Source organism: Psammomys obesus, unplaced genomic scaffold (genome assembly GCF_907164565.1).
Source record: "Psammomys obesus unplaced genomic scaffold, mPsaObe1.curated_primary_1811, whole genome shotgun sequence".
NCBI lineage: Eukaryota > Metazoa > Chordata > Mammalia > Rodentia > Muridae > Psammomys > Psammomys obesus.
In genome coordinates, this window is record NW_026596034.1 from 35,584,909 (window position 1) to 35,600,753 (window position 15,845).

At 55.1% G+C, this 15,845-nt stretch overlaps 1 protein-coding gene across 5 annotated transcripts in view; it reads left to right on the forward strand.

The window, feature by feature from the left end:
- Gse1 (Gse1 coiled-coil protein) overlaps positions 1-15,845 on the forward strand; it is a 333,224-nt gene that overhangs the window by 236,018 nt on the left and 81,361 nt on the right. For 2 of the 5 annotated variants that reach the window (XM_055620868.1, XM_055620871.1), the window contains exon 1: positions 6,947-7,375. The exons of 2 other annotated variants lie outside the window; for them this stretch is intronic. In XM_055620868.1, coding sequence (XP_055476843.1) covers positions 7,339-7,375 — 37 coding nt within the window. In that variant the 5' untranslated portion in view covers positions 6,947-7,338. Of the gene's footprint in view, positions 1-6,469; positions 6,493-6,946; positions 7,376-15,845 lie in introns of those variants that run through there. One more of the 5 variants, XM_055620873.1, reaches the window with a different exon arrangement.

The window sequence follows — 15,845 nt, forward strand, 5'->3', positions numbered from 1 at the left end:
AGAAAATTCAAAGCCCATTTGAGATACACAAGACTCTGTATCAAAAAGCCAAATGTTGCCCATGCATGGTGAAACACACCTTTGATCCCAGCACTCAGGGAGGCAGAGGCAGGTGGATCTTTGTGACTTTGAGGCCAGCCTGGTCTCCAAAGGGAGTCCAGGACAGCCAAGGCTACACAGAAAAACCAAACAACAACAACAACAACAAAACAAAACAGTACATACCTCGGTCAGTAAAAATCAAAAAGGGCTGGCAAGTTGGCTCAGCAGGCTTGCCACCATCTTTGATGACCTAAGTTTGATCCTCAGGCCCCACACTGTAGAAGAGAACTCTGGCAAGCTGTCCTCTGACCTCCCACACATTCACATATACACATCGATAAGTGCTTAAAAACTCAAATGAGCCTCTGGGAGAGGAAGAAGCCTCCCTCCACCCCAGTCCCCCAGTCTGTCACTCTATCGGGGTCTAATCTATGGATTTCCTTTTCTGGGCTGTGTGACTTAGGGCCATTTGACTTCTCTGGCCTCAGGGTCTCATGGGAGGAATGGGGAGAATGAAGAAAGACAGGTTTACTTCAGTTGGGATGATGAATCTGTCTCCTTAAAAGCTGGAGTATGTGACCCGGAGCTAGGAGAGGAGCTGATGCCTGCTGGGCCACGCCAGAGACGCCAGAGACGCTGTTCACAAAGCTCATCATGAGGGCCTCATGTGGGGGACACTTGTTACCTGACAGTAAGCATGCCTCTGTGTGATGAACAACTGGGAAGGGGCAGGATGGGGCCCTCTGCTCTAGACACTATGGAAGAGATGAATACGGGTGGTGGTGTCTTCAGTACTGGGTTTGAGGCCATGCATCCCCAGAGAGCGCAAGCATGGGCTCACTTGGGACATCTCTCGTGGACAGGCCCTGTGGTGGCAAGTGAGGCTTTCCATCTTGTTCTCTTGAATAGAGCTTTATCCCACAATTCCGGGGGTTGGGGGAGCTGGGAGGCAAGAATGTGGGCTGGGTGAAAGGCTGGCCACTGTGGAGTCTCTTTCTCTTTGTCACTGCTGCCCAGGGGTGCATGGAGGCTCCAGGGACCAGGGCTTGTACCCACAGGTAAAGAAGGCTCAAGAAGGCTCTCTGTCTCTGAAGCAGATGGCCATGCTGATGCCCTGGGGCCGTGCCTGTTCCTCAAAGCCAGCAGACATATGTGTCACCATTTAAAACCAGTTGGGCCATCATGGCACTGGAAAGCCCCATGTCCCATTGGGTTGTTGGTTTCAGGGTTCCAGGCTGCTGTAGGACCCCTGACACTCATTGCCCAGGGCCTGATGCAGGCCAGCTGACCTGAGCTCCTTTTGGGGCTGGCTGGCCAGGAACAGGCCACTGTTACAGAGGTGACCAGAGAGATGAAGCCCCTGGAGCCTGGTAATGAATCACCACAGACGGAGTGACCTCTGCAAAGCCAGAGACTTTCTGACAGTCCAGTGGCTAGAAGTCAGGTCAAAGTGTCATAGGCCCTGCTCCCTCTGGAGCAGGCTCTCCAGTGTCTGGGGCTGTTGCTGTCAGGGGCTTGTGGCTTCTGTCTCTGGCCTCACATGGCTCTTCTCATGTTTTACTCTATTCATCCTCTCTTTTTGGTATTCAGTGTGTGTGTGTGTGTGTGTGTGTGTGTGTGTGTTTGGTAGAGTCTCAATATGTAGCCCTGAAAGATCCAGTACTTTCTATGCTTCAGACCAGGCTGGCCTCAATTTGCAGAAATCTTCCTGCCTCTGCCCCTTGAGTGCCGGGGTGAGAGCTGCCTATAGCTCCTCTCCTCTTTCTTTTCAAGCCTTGCTGTCTATAGCCAGGCTGGTGTTCCTTTCACCTTCTAGTTTTAGCTTACCAAGAGGTAGTATTACAGGTGTTCCTGACCCCCTCCATGGATCACCCCAGCGCTCAGGAAGGGTCCCAAACTTCATCACACCACTTCAGACTCTTCTTCAGAACCAGGTCACAGGTCCCAGGACCTGGCCACATCTTTGGCAGGCCACCTTTGGGACAGGGCTTGGAACCCAGAATCCTTCTTGAGACACAAGATGGGTAACACACCTACCTGGTCAGGGGACCAGGAATGACAACAGACACCTCACCTAAAGAAGGAAGCAAATCCAGGCACACATGTTGGGGCCAGCTGTCAGCCCAGGCATTTCTCTTTGCAGGCTTGGGCTTACTTATTGCAGAGTATTGCTGTCACTTAAGGACCAGAGCCTGTGGGAGAAGTGGGTGTGGCTGGTTCCTTTGTGCCCCTGGGCAGTTGGCCTCACACCCCTGGGCCTTAGCATCAAGTATACAGAGTTACAAGACAACATGTCTGTTTGGTGGGAGTGGGCAAGTCCCCCCAAACGCTAACAAAGCCACTGAAAAGCAGAATGGACAGAGCTGAAGACAGTGAGGCTGAGGCCTGTGTCTCTTTTGTTACCTAGTCTTGGGTGTAATCACTGCTGTTTGTGGAGTCCCTGAGCAGGTTAGGGCTGGAAGCACCCACACCCACTCCTCTTCTGGCACACATGAGTGGTTCATCCCAATCTCCAGATGAGGAGGCAGGGGACCCAGGGCTTAGGAACGGGCCTCCAGAGCTCAAACCCACTTCCAGCATCTACTGGCTCTGAGTCATCAAAGAAGGCACTCAGCTTCTCTCTGTTTCACTTGGTAAATGAAAGGGTGAGGGGGGACAAGATGGTCCAAAGGATTCCCTGGGTCATTTAAGAAACGCCTGGCTCAGACTGGGTGTCTGGGAAGTAGCTGCTGCTCCATTGCTCTGCCAAAGGGGACAGGCAGGCACTAGGAGCACCCAGCATGTCCCAGGAACCATGCAGCCTTGGTGCTCTAGGCTCTGCTCTTTCCTGGAGTCTATGGTATGAGGTTTCCTTGTGTGCAGCTCCTCTGGGAGGCAAGCTGGCTCCCCGGGCTGGGGGACACTGCACATGATGGGCACTGGGCACAGCTGGCAGGGAGTCGCCTGCCTTAACACGTGTAGGAGGCTATTTTTACTGTCTTTGGCTGGCTGGCACTGGCTAGGCCCTGGCAAGGGTGGCCCTGCTAGAGGGACTGGGGGGCCCCTCCGTGTTGAAGGAGCGGGGGGGGGGGGGCTACATGTTCAGAGTGGGGACCTCCTGGTTTCAGGGCAGCCAGAACCTCTCTTTCTTTCCTATTGACAAATGGGGGGTGTTGTCCACACCTCTTCCCCTCTGACCTCCGGTGGCTTTCTTTGTGGTGTCGTTTTCTGGAGGTAAGAGGAAGGGTGCACTGGGTGTCCCAGCTACCCAAAAGGCCCAGAGAGAGGATGGCTTCTGGGTGGTCCAACCTCTCCGTTGCTGCTTCTTCATCAACCCCCTCCACACATAAAAAAGGAGAGAAGACACTGGCCCATCAGGCTATAGGGGAGGAGAGCAGTAGAAAGAGGCAAGGACAACCCTTTTCCAGGGTAAAACCTGGGAAGGCAACAGCCTTCTCATCCAGACACCCACAACTGGTACTGGTGTGTCCACATGGTTTGTGGTGGGAGCGCTGGGCATATGTCCCATCTGAAGGAGGCCACAGACAGCCCGGTGGAGGGCTGATGCCCCCCCCCCATGAATGGCTGTAGTGATGGGGTCCACCCACCACAGCAAAGCCACAGGGGCCAGTGGGAAAGAGAACGCGCAGCCAGCTACCCTGTTCAGCCACATTAGGCAAACAACCCAACCATTCAGAGAGAGCCAGCACTCAGCCCGCTGCTGGGGCTTGGGGTGGGGTGGGGTGGGGTGGGGGCTTTGTGTTCTCAGATGTTTTGGCACCAGGTTTTTGGGGGACTGTGGGGTGACCAGTCTCCCTCAGTGGAGTGGATAGTGTTTCCCCTCTCAGAGGTCCCTATCACAAGGAAATGTCACTAACCTACTGGAGTGGCAAAGGAGCTAGGGTATCAGTAACAGCGGTACAGCTAGTCTCTTTCCCTAGGGTGTGGCTCTGAGCAATTAGGGCTTGGCCGGAACAATCTGGATAATTGGATGCAGGCATTGGAATTCTTATTAGGAGAGGGGTTCTTCTTTGGGGGTGGGGCTCAGTGATAGAGGGGTGATAATCGGAGCTGGCCCACCACAGTGGGGTTCCCCTCTCGTCTGTTCTCTCCACTGTTGGCCTCTTCACAAGACTTAGGCCCTGGCAATCAATCTCCCAGGCCTGCCTTGCCTCTGTAAGGGTCTCCAATAGTCCCTGAGTGGCTGGCACAGAAGCAAGGCAGTTTGGACTCAAGTCTGGACAGCTTTCTCCACAGGTGGCTCCAAGAAGGATGGCTCCTTTCAGGATGACTTCCCCTACTTTAGCAGGGGAAAGAAGGAGGGGTGCGCAGCCTGTTGGGGGAGCATCCTCCCTCTGTACCCTGCCTGTGATTGGCCCATAATTACAGGTTTATTGCCTGTATAGCTATTGTATAATGACATGTTTGCAAATTAATTTTTATGGCTCCTGCCATTAGCATATACAGTGGAGGAAGGTTTCGTATTAATTACTACTGTTGTTCCCGTAATCCTGGAGAATTAAAAACCAATAAAAGAGTGACAACACAAACTGATAGTTTAGGGTCTTTTAAAAATAGGGTCCCCCCCTAAGGACATTCAGAGCTTGTGAGGGGTCGGGTTCAGGGGTGTGTGTGTCCCTCTTTTCCCATCCGGCTCCTGGAAGAGTGTGAGCAGGTGATGGAGGCGGTGGACCTGGACCCTCCAGGCAAGCCTGTAAGTCTTTGCTGGCAGCCCCGGAAACAAAGGCAGCAGCCAAGGGCCCAGTGTGACCTCTGGGGTCACCAGGGGCTGAGTGGCTATAAGCCGGCGGCGCCTTCCTGTAACTTGGTGCCTAGAACCCCCCCCCTGGGGGGAGGGGGGGTCCGGGCGCGTCTTGTCTGCTGCAGCCTGGGCCAGAAGGCACCGCTGGGTCTCCACCTCCCTTAAAGTGCCCTTCAGGGCTCTTCCCTGAATTCTGGGTGTTACCTGAATGCACCTCCTTTATTAGGATCTAAGGGGCACTAGTTGGGAACCCCTGATGGTTAGCGAGCCTGGGTAGCCACCCCTGCCTGGCGTGACCCTGACGCCCGCTGTGCGTACCTGCGGGCTAGGACCTGAGGATCTGGGGTCAAAAGGTGATCCTTAGTGTCACCGGGTTACAATCCCAGCTAGTTGCGCCACCGGGGATGGGGAAGAGCTTCCTTAAAAGGGCTTGAAAAACAAATGGTCGCATCCTGATACTTGCTTTGCCGCGTGCGTTTGGTAGAAGGGGCTGGTGTGTGTGTGTAAATGGATGCTGTCTCTTTAAAATCGCTGGGCTGGACAATGAGCGCACAGGATGTGGTTTGGCGGCAGGGTTTTTTCCCCTTCGATTTGGGGAATTATCACTTGGGGCCTTCTTGAGCTGGTGTGAACGCGCGGCGGCTGGGGAGGGGAGATACAGCCGCCACACTCACGCTCAGTGCAGCCGGTCGTTTGCTTAAACCAAATTAGCCGGGCTCTCGTTACTATGGTGCAGCCGGGGCTTGCAGAGTCCCAGTAATAGCATTTATTAGGTCTGTTTGCCTGGAAGCATGCCTTCCCGGATCTGATAATGCCCGGGTGCAGGAGAGTGTGGGAGATGGTATCAAGCATTTGATTACACTTGCAACAGGGATTTTTAAAGGGGGGGGGGGAGGGAGAGGCCAACCACTCGCCCTAGCTCTCCCGGGCGCGGTCTCCGCAGCCCGCTGCGGGCTGCACAAAGGGCGGCCCCGGCCTCCCCGGGGCATAGTCGCGGGGGGAGGTCGTGCTCCGGGTCCCCGCAGCTGTCAGACGTGGGTGGGGAGGAGCGAGGGCGGGCCGGCCGCCAGAGCGCGGAGTTGGGCAGCCAGAGGGGGGCCCGGCGGCTCCCGCAGCCACCCACTGTTTGCAAACGGCCGGCTCCCGGGCAGAGGGGAGCGCCGTGCACTCAGAAGCGGGAGCATCCGCCTCGGGCCTTCGGCGGCGGGTCTAGTTCATAAGGCTCCGCGGCCGCGCACAGGCAGGTCGCAAGTGGGACTCCGGTCACCGCGGCGCGCAGCCGGGAGCTCCGGGAGGACCGGCGCAGACGGAAGAAGCCGCCAGCCGCTGCGCCCCTTCCCTTTCGCTTTCATTAGGGGAGACAAATCTGCTGTCAGGCAGCCAGCTTTCCAATTTACCGATAATGATTCTTGCATGAAAATTGATCGAGGGGGCTCTCCACCGCCGCGCGCTCTCGCCTCCCGCTCTCCTGCTCCAGCCGGCTGCGCCCCCGCGAGTTCCTCCTCCTCCTCTCCCTCCTCCCCACCCCCTCCGTCTGAGTCAGTGGTGGGACGCCGGGCGGGGAGATAACCAAAAAGGGGGGGGTGCTGGTGGCGAGGGGGGAGGGGAGCCTGCCCTCACCAGCGTCCCCAGCTCAAGACTTGTTTGTCGCCGCCGCCTCTCCCATTGCCGAGGCGAAATCTGCCCCTCGGTACTTCTTGGCTGTTTGGGTATTAATTTTCTCCACCCCCCAGCACCCCTGCCGAGCGCCCCCTCCTCCTCTCCGCACCCCGCCCCTCCTCACCCAGTAGCTAAGGGGAAACGAAAACAAAGCCGATTTCTCCTTGGCAACCAGATGCCCCCTCCCGCCGCCCCCCTTCCTTTTCCCTTCTGGTTCTGAACGTGAAACCCTGTTGGAAACAGGTCTCTTGACCCTCGCCCTTGACATTCAAATGGCTGAATGGAGGCGAGATTGCTGTTCGCACGTCTTAGGGGGTGCTTTTTTTCTCTCCCTTTTCCTCTCTCTCCCTCTCCTGTCTCTTTTTCTTTCCAATGAGTAATCCCTAAAGACCTTAACCCCCCAATTTCATCACCCTCACCGCCCCCCTTTATTTTTCTCTCTCCTCTTCTGCTCTCCCGCCCTCTTCCCTCCACCAGCTCCCCTCCCTTTTTTTTTTTTTTTTTTTTCAAATTTGCATCTCAAGTCCAAAAGGCAGAAAATACACACGCGGCGAAGACGCCGGGCCGCCGTGGAGGCTCCGGCCCTTCCTTGGTCAATTACCTCACTGTGGATCTGCTCGGGCCGAGGTGGCCGAACCTGTCTAGGCGCTGGACGGAGAGGCAGCCTTTGATCATCTTGGAGAGGGGAAAGGAAAAAACACACAAACTGGTTTCTACCCTCGGTGCTCCGGGGATCGTTCTTCTGCCTTTATTTTATTGTTTTGGACATTTTTTTGAGCGCCGTGGCTTGGACGCTGGTTTTGTTTCATTGCTGGGTTTGATTTTTTTTTTTTTTTTTTTTTTCCTCATTTCCTTCTTCGTCCCTCTCTGGCCACTATGGAATTCTAACCTGAGCCATGTTCGGACTGAAGCCTCCTCTCTATTACTTACCAGGTAAGCGAGTCGTGCGCCGAGTCCCCGGGTCCCTAGGCCGGGGCGCACAGGGGCGCGCTGCTCGGCTGCCCGCTCGGTGCGCGCTGCCGCGTGGGGCGCCCGGCCCGGTGCGCGTCTCGCTCCTTTTGTCTGCGCGGAGCCGGCGGCGCTGCGCCCCCCGGAGCGATCGCGCGGGTGTGAAGTTACTTTCCCGCGGGCGGCGACCCGGGGGGCCCTGGCCCAGCCGCCCCCTCCCGATTCCCTGGAAGGTTTTGTTGTGCGAGGCCGGGAGGGGCCGTGGCCGCGGCGCGCGCGGCTTCCTGTTTCCTGCGCCTCGGTGCGCGCTGACAGCGGCTGCCCTGCAACTTTCAGTTTCGGGGGGCCACCGCGGGAGAGCTGGGGAGCCCCTCTATCCTTAAGATACTTTCACGCGGGCGGGAGGGAAGCTGGAGAGCCTGGAGCAAGAGGCGGGCGTGGGAACGCAGCCCTCCTGGTGGCTTCCCCCTCGGATACCCCATGAGTCCGACTGCACGTGACCGCAGGTCGAGAGGGCTGGGCTGCGTGTGGCCGCTTCTTCTAAGAATGTGCTGGGTTTTTATTTTCTCCTCTCCCTGAGCACCGGCGCACAGTTCCTATTGAAGTTGAGGCATCTGCGGGGCGCAGAAATGTTGGGGTGCTGTAGAAGCAGAGGAGTGGCCCTCGTGCCTGACGTGGTCTGCTGTTCCCTGCAGAGTATTTCGGAATAGTTTTGCTAGGAAAAGGTGCACGTGGCTGGTGTTGGGTTAACGTTGCTTCTTCCTTCCCTCCCCCCTTGTGTGTTCTGTGGCTCGTTTGGCTCTTGCCAGCTTCCTACCGCCCTGGAGTCCTCGCAGAGGAGATGTGGGCCAAGAACCAGCCTGGGCAGGACTCAGCTCCAGGGAGCTGGCCTTGGTTGTCCTGACCTAGTAGGGCACACGTTGTCACTGAGTTAAAACAGCAGAGATGAAGGGTCACAAGGAGGGAGGGGGGTTAGTGATGGTAATTTCGCCTGTGGTATGGTCGTGCATGGCTCTTTGCGTTTCTTTGTGGCTGCTTCAGTGTCCAGCTCTACCCAGTGACAAACCTGGCCTGTTTCCTGAGGTGTCCAGCTGCTTTCAGTTGTTTGTTTGTTTTGAGACAGGGTCTAGCTAGCCAGGAACTTTCAAAGATCCGACTGCCTCAGCCTCACCTCCAAAGTGCTGGGATGAAAGGTGTGAGCCATAGGGTCTGGCCCCGGGCTGTTTTTATTGGAAGATTATCTCTCAGCGACTCACGTGTCTCCAATTGTCTACCTCTAGCTGGGCTCACCCCTTCCCTCAGCTCACTTCTGTACTTCCTTTCAGAGATCCAACCAAAATTAGAACCGGGAATCCCCAGCTTCCCACAGGGTCATCTCTGTGGGAGGGCAGGTGCCCTCTGGAGCCCAGCCATCTCCCCACGGGAAGGTGTATGTCATATGTACCCTTCACAGCCGTGCTGCAGATTAATCCTGCCAGGGCATCCCGCTAGCTTTGACAAGGAGAGCAGGGATGATGCTTCTTTTTGTGTGTGTCTCCAGCGCCTCTCTGGGGCCTTGGAGCTAGCTGGTGGTGAGAGAGTACTCTCTCTGTAAGTACTGGGTGGCTCCAAAGCACAGGTGTTTGAAATATACACCCCACTCCACCTGCCGCCCAAGGGCTGCCTGGAATATTTGCTTGTCAGATGACCAATTCTCTATTTACACAGGGAGCCTCAGAAAGAGGAGGAAGTGTCAGACTGGGAAGTTGAAAGCAATTAAAGGCATCAGCCTTGGCTGGGATTAGGCCCTAGGCGGGCGGGTGTCAGCAAGGTGAATCCTGCTTGTCCTGATCCTTCAGGGAGGGGAGGGCTCTGATAAATTAGCCATGAGATGAAAGGTTTTCTCCTACTGAAGTTTGTTTTTGAAGGGCCCTGCTAGGGTTTCCACACTGTGGGCTTCGGATAGTATTGGCGCTCACATGAATAATTTGAGCTGAAGATGGTTTGGGGACCTTCCCATACATCCCAGGGGGTGGGCACTTGGGCTTCCCTCTCCTCGCCAGTCTGCCCAAGAGGCCATTGCCCGTTCTGGAAGCGTCAGGGCTAGGATCTGCTATCTGCCACTTCAGGAGGGGATTTCCAGGCTTGAGGGCAGTGGGTACCTGGCTGTGGCCAGTAGCTTTAGTTGAGAGTCAGAGCCTTGGCCTTGGTCCAGAGCCTTGGACTTGGTTTTGTCCCAAGCATCTCAGGCCTGGATTCGATCGGGTCCCATCAAGGTGGCTATCAACCACCAGGACACAGGGTCTAGAACCTAGCCACCAGCTACTGTAGGGGAGAAGGAGGGTGGAGACAGTCAGGTTGGCCCTAGATACTGGCATCTCTTGACAGACTGGACAATGGGTCTGAAGTCCAACCCTGCATGTTCCTAGTCTCGACCTTGGTAGGTAAGAAAAGTTCCCAGAAGTCCTCAGTTTTCCCATCTGTGACTCAGATCCACAGTGTTGTCTTCCTGCAATCCAGAATCACATAGCACGCAGCCTACCTGGGCTTTCATGGCGTCCCCAGAGGTCCTTTAACCACCATTGCAGGCTGGAGCAACGCTCATGGAGCCCAGGCTAACTGGCCAGGCCTCAGATCTCTTACTGGGCCAATTGTCTAGCTTTGGTGTAAGGGAGAAGATGTTGGGGATGGAATGTGGTGTGTTTTGGTTTTGAGTCCCATGTAGCCCTGGCTGGTGTGGAACTTGCTATGTAACCCAGGCTGGTCCCAAACTTCCTGTAAACCTTCCTCTTCTTCCCCCTCCAAGTGTTAGGGTATAGAGTCGATGGGCACTCAGTGGTAACTCTCATGCTTGTTGAAGTTTTAATCAGTATTGTTACAAAGATTTTTTTTTCAGAGATTTATAGAACTTAGTGGAAGAGCAGGGACTTGAACTTGGTGCTTTGGGCCGATCTTGCTGACATTATAGAGAGAAGTTATTCACTGGTAGAGGGAATGGCTTGGTCAGTCAGCTTCCTGTGCAGAGAGAGAAAGGTACAGGGCATATGCACAGGGTCTGGGGCGTTTGCCCTCCACCTTCCTTCAGGTGACAGGTGGCGTACCTACCTTCCCTGGGCTCCCTATCCAGCTTTCCTCTGTGTGCACTGGAGAAGCCTGTCCCTGAACTCCACAGGACTTTGTGATCCTTGCAGGCAGAGACTGAGTGTCTCCTTTTTGCTTGGCCCACTGCCAGACCAATAACGACAGTTGTAAAAATAAAAAGAATAATAAAATAAGGAGAAGGAAGAGGTTGTGGCCGCTCCATGCCAGACTTGCTAATTCACCAGACAACGCTGGGAGGTCAGGCTATGCCTGTCCCACTTGATAGCCAAGGAAACTGAGGCACAAGGGAGGCTGAGGTTACTCGAGCAGTAAAGGAGCAGCAAAGGGCTCAGCTGGGCCCTGACCTCTGACCCCAGGCAGTCTGGCTCCAGAGTCTCTGCTTAATAAATATTTGTTGACCGGTCAGGGAGGGATGGCGGCTGGGAGGGCGGCTGGTATTGGCGACGGCGCCCTCCTGGGGCCCCTTATCTTGTTCCTGGCTGTTGGCTGACCCTGCCCTGGCCCCAAGCTGAACTCTTGGTGACCCTACCTCCCCCTGGATTCCCTGTCTGTGGCTAGGAAGGATGCTCTGAGACCTGCAGTGAAGGCATGGAGACGGAGATGGTGGTAGTTATCCTTATCTGCCTTGGGACATCATCTGTGCCAAAGCTGCCCCCTGAGGTCGTAGTGAGTCATTCAGAGATGGTCACAGCTGACCTGATCCCTTTCTAAGCAGCTTATGGTACCACAAGTTGGGATAGTGAGAGGGAAGCCCCCCACCCCAAGATTGTTTCCAGAGTGGTCCAGCCTGTGTAAAAGACAGGATGTGGGCTGTGCCCAGCACAGGTCGGGGGAGTGTGTACACAGTGAACCAGGGCAGCCTCCCTTGCCAGCTACACTCACACCTGGGACCCATGGGGTCCTGAGGACCTCCAGACCTGCTCGTGGGTCAGCCTGAGCCTGGGAAGAAGGTGTGGCCATCTTTTCAGTGACAGAATCTTACTTACAGCTCAGACTCAGTGGGGATTGCATTGGGCTCACTTGGAACATTTTCGGGCAGTCACTAATTAGTCCTGGACACCCCTGAGAGATGGGAGGGGCCTGCCACCACATTTGCATCTATCAGCTGGGAAAGCCAGGGGCTCTTTTGTCTCAGCTGTGACTCAGCCCCTCTCAGGAGGGCCTGGTCTGGTTCTCACCCCTGCTCAATGTGCTGTTCATTAAGGTTCCTTCTGGCTGTGGTGTCTAGGCAATGCCAGGGGTGGGAATCAATCTGCCCCTTGCTATGACTTCTTACCTTTTGGACTATTCCTGCAAATGGTCCTGAGGACACTTGGTTCTGCCTGGAGGAGGGGGATGGAAGGTACATTTCCTCCCTAGAGGAAGGTGGCCAGTGGGAGGGCCTGGCCAGACATACTGTCCCTGGCAGAGCCAGCCGAGGGCCAGAGGGTCTCTGCCTCTGTGGCACTTACTGCAAGCCCTGTGTTCCCTGTCTATCTTTTCTTCTGGTGGTGGACATGGGTGAAGTGCCAGGGTTGAGTGAGATCTGTTCATATATCCACCTCGGCATTTTGTGGCTGAGGACAGTTGCCAGGAAGTCTCTCTGGTCTGTGTCTTCCGGTTTTCTGTGGACTCGGTGGGAGGCCGGTGCTGTCAGACTACTCTTTAGGAGGAATCATGCAGGTTTTTATTTTTATTTTTATTTTTATTTTTTTTTGTTTTTAATTCCTCTTTTGAGACAGTGTTTCTCTGTGTAGCCCTGGCTGTCCTGGACTTGCTTTGTAGGCCAGGCTGGCCTCGAACTCAGAGATCCATCTGCCTCTGCCTTCCAAGTGCTGGAATTAAAGGCACAGGTTGTTCTTTTTTTTTGCCACACTGGGGTTTGAGCCCAGAGCCTTGAACATGGCGAGCAAGCACTCTGCCGAGTTAAATGCACTCCTTCTGCCTTTTTATTTTTGAGATGAAGGCTTGCTTAGTAGCTGAGGGTGGCCTTGAACTCATTTTGCACCCTGGGGTGGTCTGAACTCTTCATCCTTCCATCTCACTCTCTTGAGTACTGTGATATCAGTCAGCTGCCTCCAGGCCTGCCTTAAAATACACTTTCCTGAGCCCCTAGTGGCTGTGTGTGTGTGTGTGTGTGTGTGTGTGTGTGTCTAAAGGTGGTTCACAGGGCCTGCAACATGCTAGGCAAACACTACACTCCAGTCCCTGAAGTGGCTGACCTTTCTTCAGAGAAGTGGATGGTGGAACCTAGCCTTTTAGGGGATGATCCCCAGAGGAAGGGCTTTGTGAATGGGGACTTTTCCCTTGTTGGTGGTCTGTCTACTAAGGTGGAATCACCAGGGCAGGGCCGAAGAAGGGAAGAGGGGACTTAGGAGTAAGGGAATAATTTAGGCATTGTGTTCTTTCGTCTTCTTTAAGAGCCCCATATAGATTTAAGGTCCTTTTGTTAATTTAGGAACATAAAACTGTGATGTACAGCTTGGTTTGCTCGTAAAATTACAAAGTGTGGCATATTTAGATCCCTGAAGGCTTGGGGTAAAAGGGAAAGAATGGGTGAGAATTTTTTTAATATGTCTTTGGGGAGATTCATTTTTCCGGCTTTTTCTCCAGCACTGCCAAGTCCTGCACGGCTCCAGGGGGCCTCATTGCAGCCTCCCGAGTTGGTAGAACTCGGCTGGAAATGGGGGTGTTTGGCAGGCAGCCAGGCCCAGATCCTGGCCCCAGCCCACAGGCCTGCCAGCCCCTGTACTCCTTTGCCTTGTTGGATCATGCTTGCTCTGCCTTCCTCCCGTCCCCACCCGCTGCGAGGCCGGAAGTGCCCTCTGACCAGTCCTGGCCCACTGCCCAGCCAGCCTTTGGCTACTGGCTTAATGGCCCATGGGGTCAGAAAGTCACAGACCCTTGGTTTTGGAGGAGGTCAGAATGTCGAGCCCTCGCCGTCTGTGGGGACCAGTGGTGCCTGGCGCTCCTTCCTGACAGCCAGTGCAGGCTGGGGTGCATGCAGGCCTGGCCCAGGTCAGCCTCTGCCGTGCCACTGTGAGTGCTGACAGTATCGCTTTTCACCGGGAGCATGTGTGCCTGGCCTAGATCCACCCTCTTTGAGGTGGAACATGGATTAAATATCAGGGTGACAAGCTGATTCTGAGCTCCCTGTCTGGGGCTTTCCTGTTCTGTATAAAAGGTGAAGGTTCAGTTTGAGGTGGGGAGCAGGGGCTGTGTCTAGGAGGGAACCCCAGCCCTCCTCCCTGGTGGGTCCTTTGTAGCAAGGCCATCACAACAGAAGAAACAAAAAACAAAACAAAACAACAACAGCAAAAACCAGCGGGGCTCTTGCAGAAGTCAAGGGTCCCAGTAGGAGGGGGCTGGAGGATGGGGGGAGCCCATGCAGCTTTGTACAGCAGCTGTTCTGCCCTGAACAGTGCGCAGCTGATGTGTTGCGCCTGTCCGATCCCGTGGCCTAGGAGCGCCCAGGGGACTGGACCCTGTCCTCACGGCCCAGGCTGGCCTCTGCCTAAGGCCAGACTCTTGGGGCTGTGACATCTGAGGGGGGGTAACAGAGGACCTGAGGCCAGTGGGGCGTGGGGACCACTCTTGGGGGTGCCTTAATGTCTGTCAGAGGAGCCGGGTTCTGGGAGCAGGGGGGGTCCCGGCGTTTTTTGTTTTGTTTCTCTTTGTGTTTGTGCCTGTGTAGGTGTGTGCACACTAGCGCTTGTGTGCTCACGGAGGTCAGAGGAAAATGCGTGGTGTCAGTTCTCTCCACCACGTGGGTCCTGGGAACGAACTCCGGTGGTCAGGCCTGGCAGCAAGAGCCTTGACCCATAGAGCCAGCTTGCCAGCCTGACCCAGCATTTCTGATAGTTTTTATGTTGTTGTTGTTGTTTATTCTTTATTTTCATTTACTTATTTATTCGTTTTTGGTTTCTCGAGACTGGCTTTCTCAGTGTGGCCCTGGCTGTCCTGGAACTTGCCTTGTAGGCCAGGCTGGCCTCAAACTCAGAAATCCACCTGCCTCTGCCTCCCAAGTGCTGGGATCAAAGGCGATGGCGTGGAGCATCATGTGTTTTGGAGCTGTCAATTCAGCATGCCAAGCCCAAGCACTTGGAATCACAAGCTAAGAAGTCTCAAAGGCTTGCCCTCTACAGAACACTCACCTGTATAGAACAGACTCTGAGAACTATACAGGGGTGTGTGGGGAACCAGGATATGGCACTGGGTGGCCAGAGACCAGACCAAAAAAAAAAAAAAAAAAAGGCATTGGCTTAGTGGGATCTGAAGGGCAGGTGCCCAAATAGAGAGACCCTGAGGCATCGGGGGTGGTTATGGCTGAAGGAGAGGAGGGATGAGGATGAGGTGGGACAGCAGAGGTAAGACCATCACTTCTGTAGATCCTCTGGCCGCTGGGCCATCACCGACCTCAAAGGTGACCACCATGGCTCTGGGGGGCCGCTCTGTGGAACGGAGCCATGGCAGGTGGAGACTGCCATGGGGCTGGGGGCCCCACTCAGGGGGCTCTGCATCTCTGGGAACCCGGGGCTGACGGGGTGGTAGTGGGGGTTATAGGTGTCTGCTGCAGCACTGCCTGAGCACAGAGCCTGGTGGGAATGGGGCTGAGCACCCGCTGCCCGCCTGGCTTCTTGCCTGTGTGGCTCTGGGCAGGCTGCTTAACTCCTTTGTGTCCTTGTCTGTTCCTCATGTCTACAAGAGGCCAGTCCTGCATACCACTTCCTGCAACTTGTCAGGAGTGAGTGAATGTCCGTGCAGGAACCAGGGATGGAGCGCTCAGGAACTGGGGTCTGAGTGATTCTTGAACTGTTAGTTCTCAGCTGTCTCTTCATGCCGCCCATAGTCTGGGTTTTAGGCTGGACTCGGAGAAGAGGCCTTGCCCACGTTGATGCCTGAGGGAGGGCATTACTTATGGGCCTCTGCAGGATGCCAAGGAACCTGGGTTGCTCTCAAAATGGTCACAGGTGGCAAGTCCTGGGTAAAGAAGTGTCCACCTCGGAGACTCCCAAGCTGGCCTGTGTCCCATGCCTGCAGACCCCAGGTCTTCTGGGATAGAAAGTTTCTCTGGCCAGATCCTCTCCGAGGGAGAAGTTTGTGATACTAGATTCTTCTGAATGCTTTTGCCTCTCGCCCCCTGAAGAATCCAGCCTCGCCCAGCAGCAATGAGGGCCCCAGGCAGACAGCACCTCATCTCTGACCAGGCCTCCTTTGAACCGGCCCCGACATTGCCCACCCCCTTGTCACTCTCGCTTGTAATTCACTTAGGATTAGCTCCCAGGCCTCTCACAGGCCTAACTTCTGTTGTCTTGGTAACGGTGTCAACCGTTTGCTGGTTTCTGTGATTATCTGACAAGAGAAGGGGTGGGGGCAGCAGGGACATGAAAGAGGG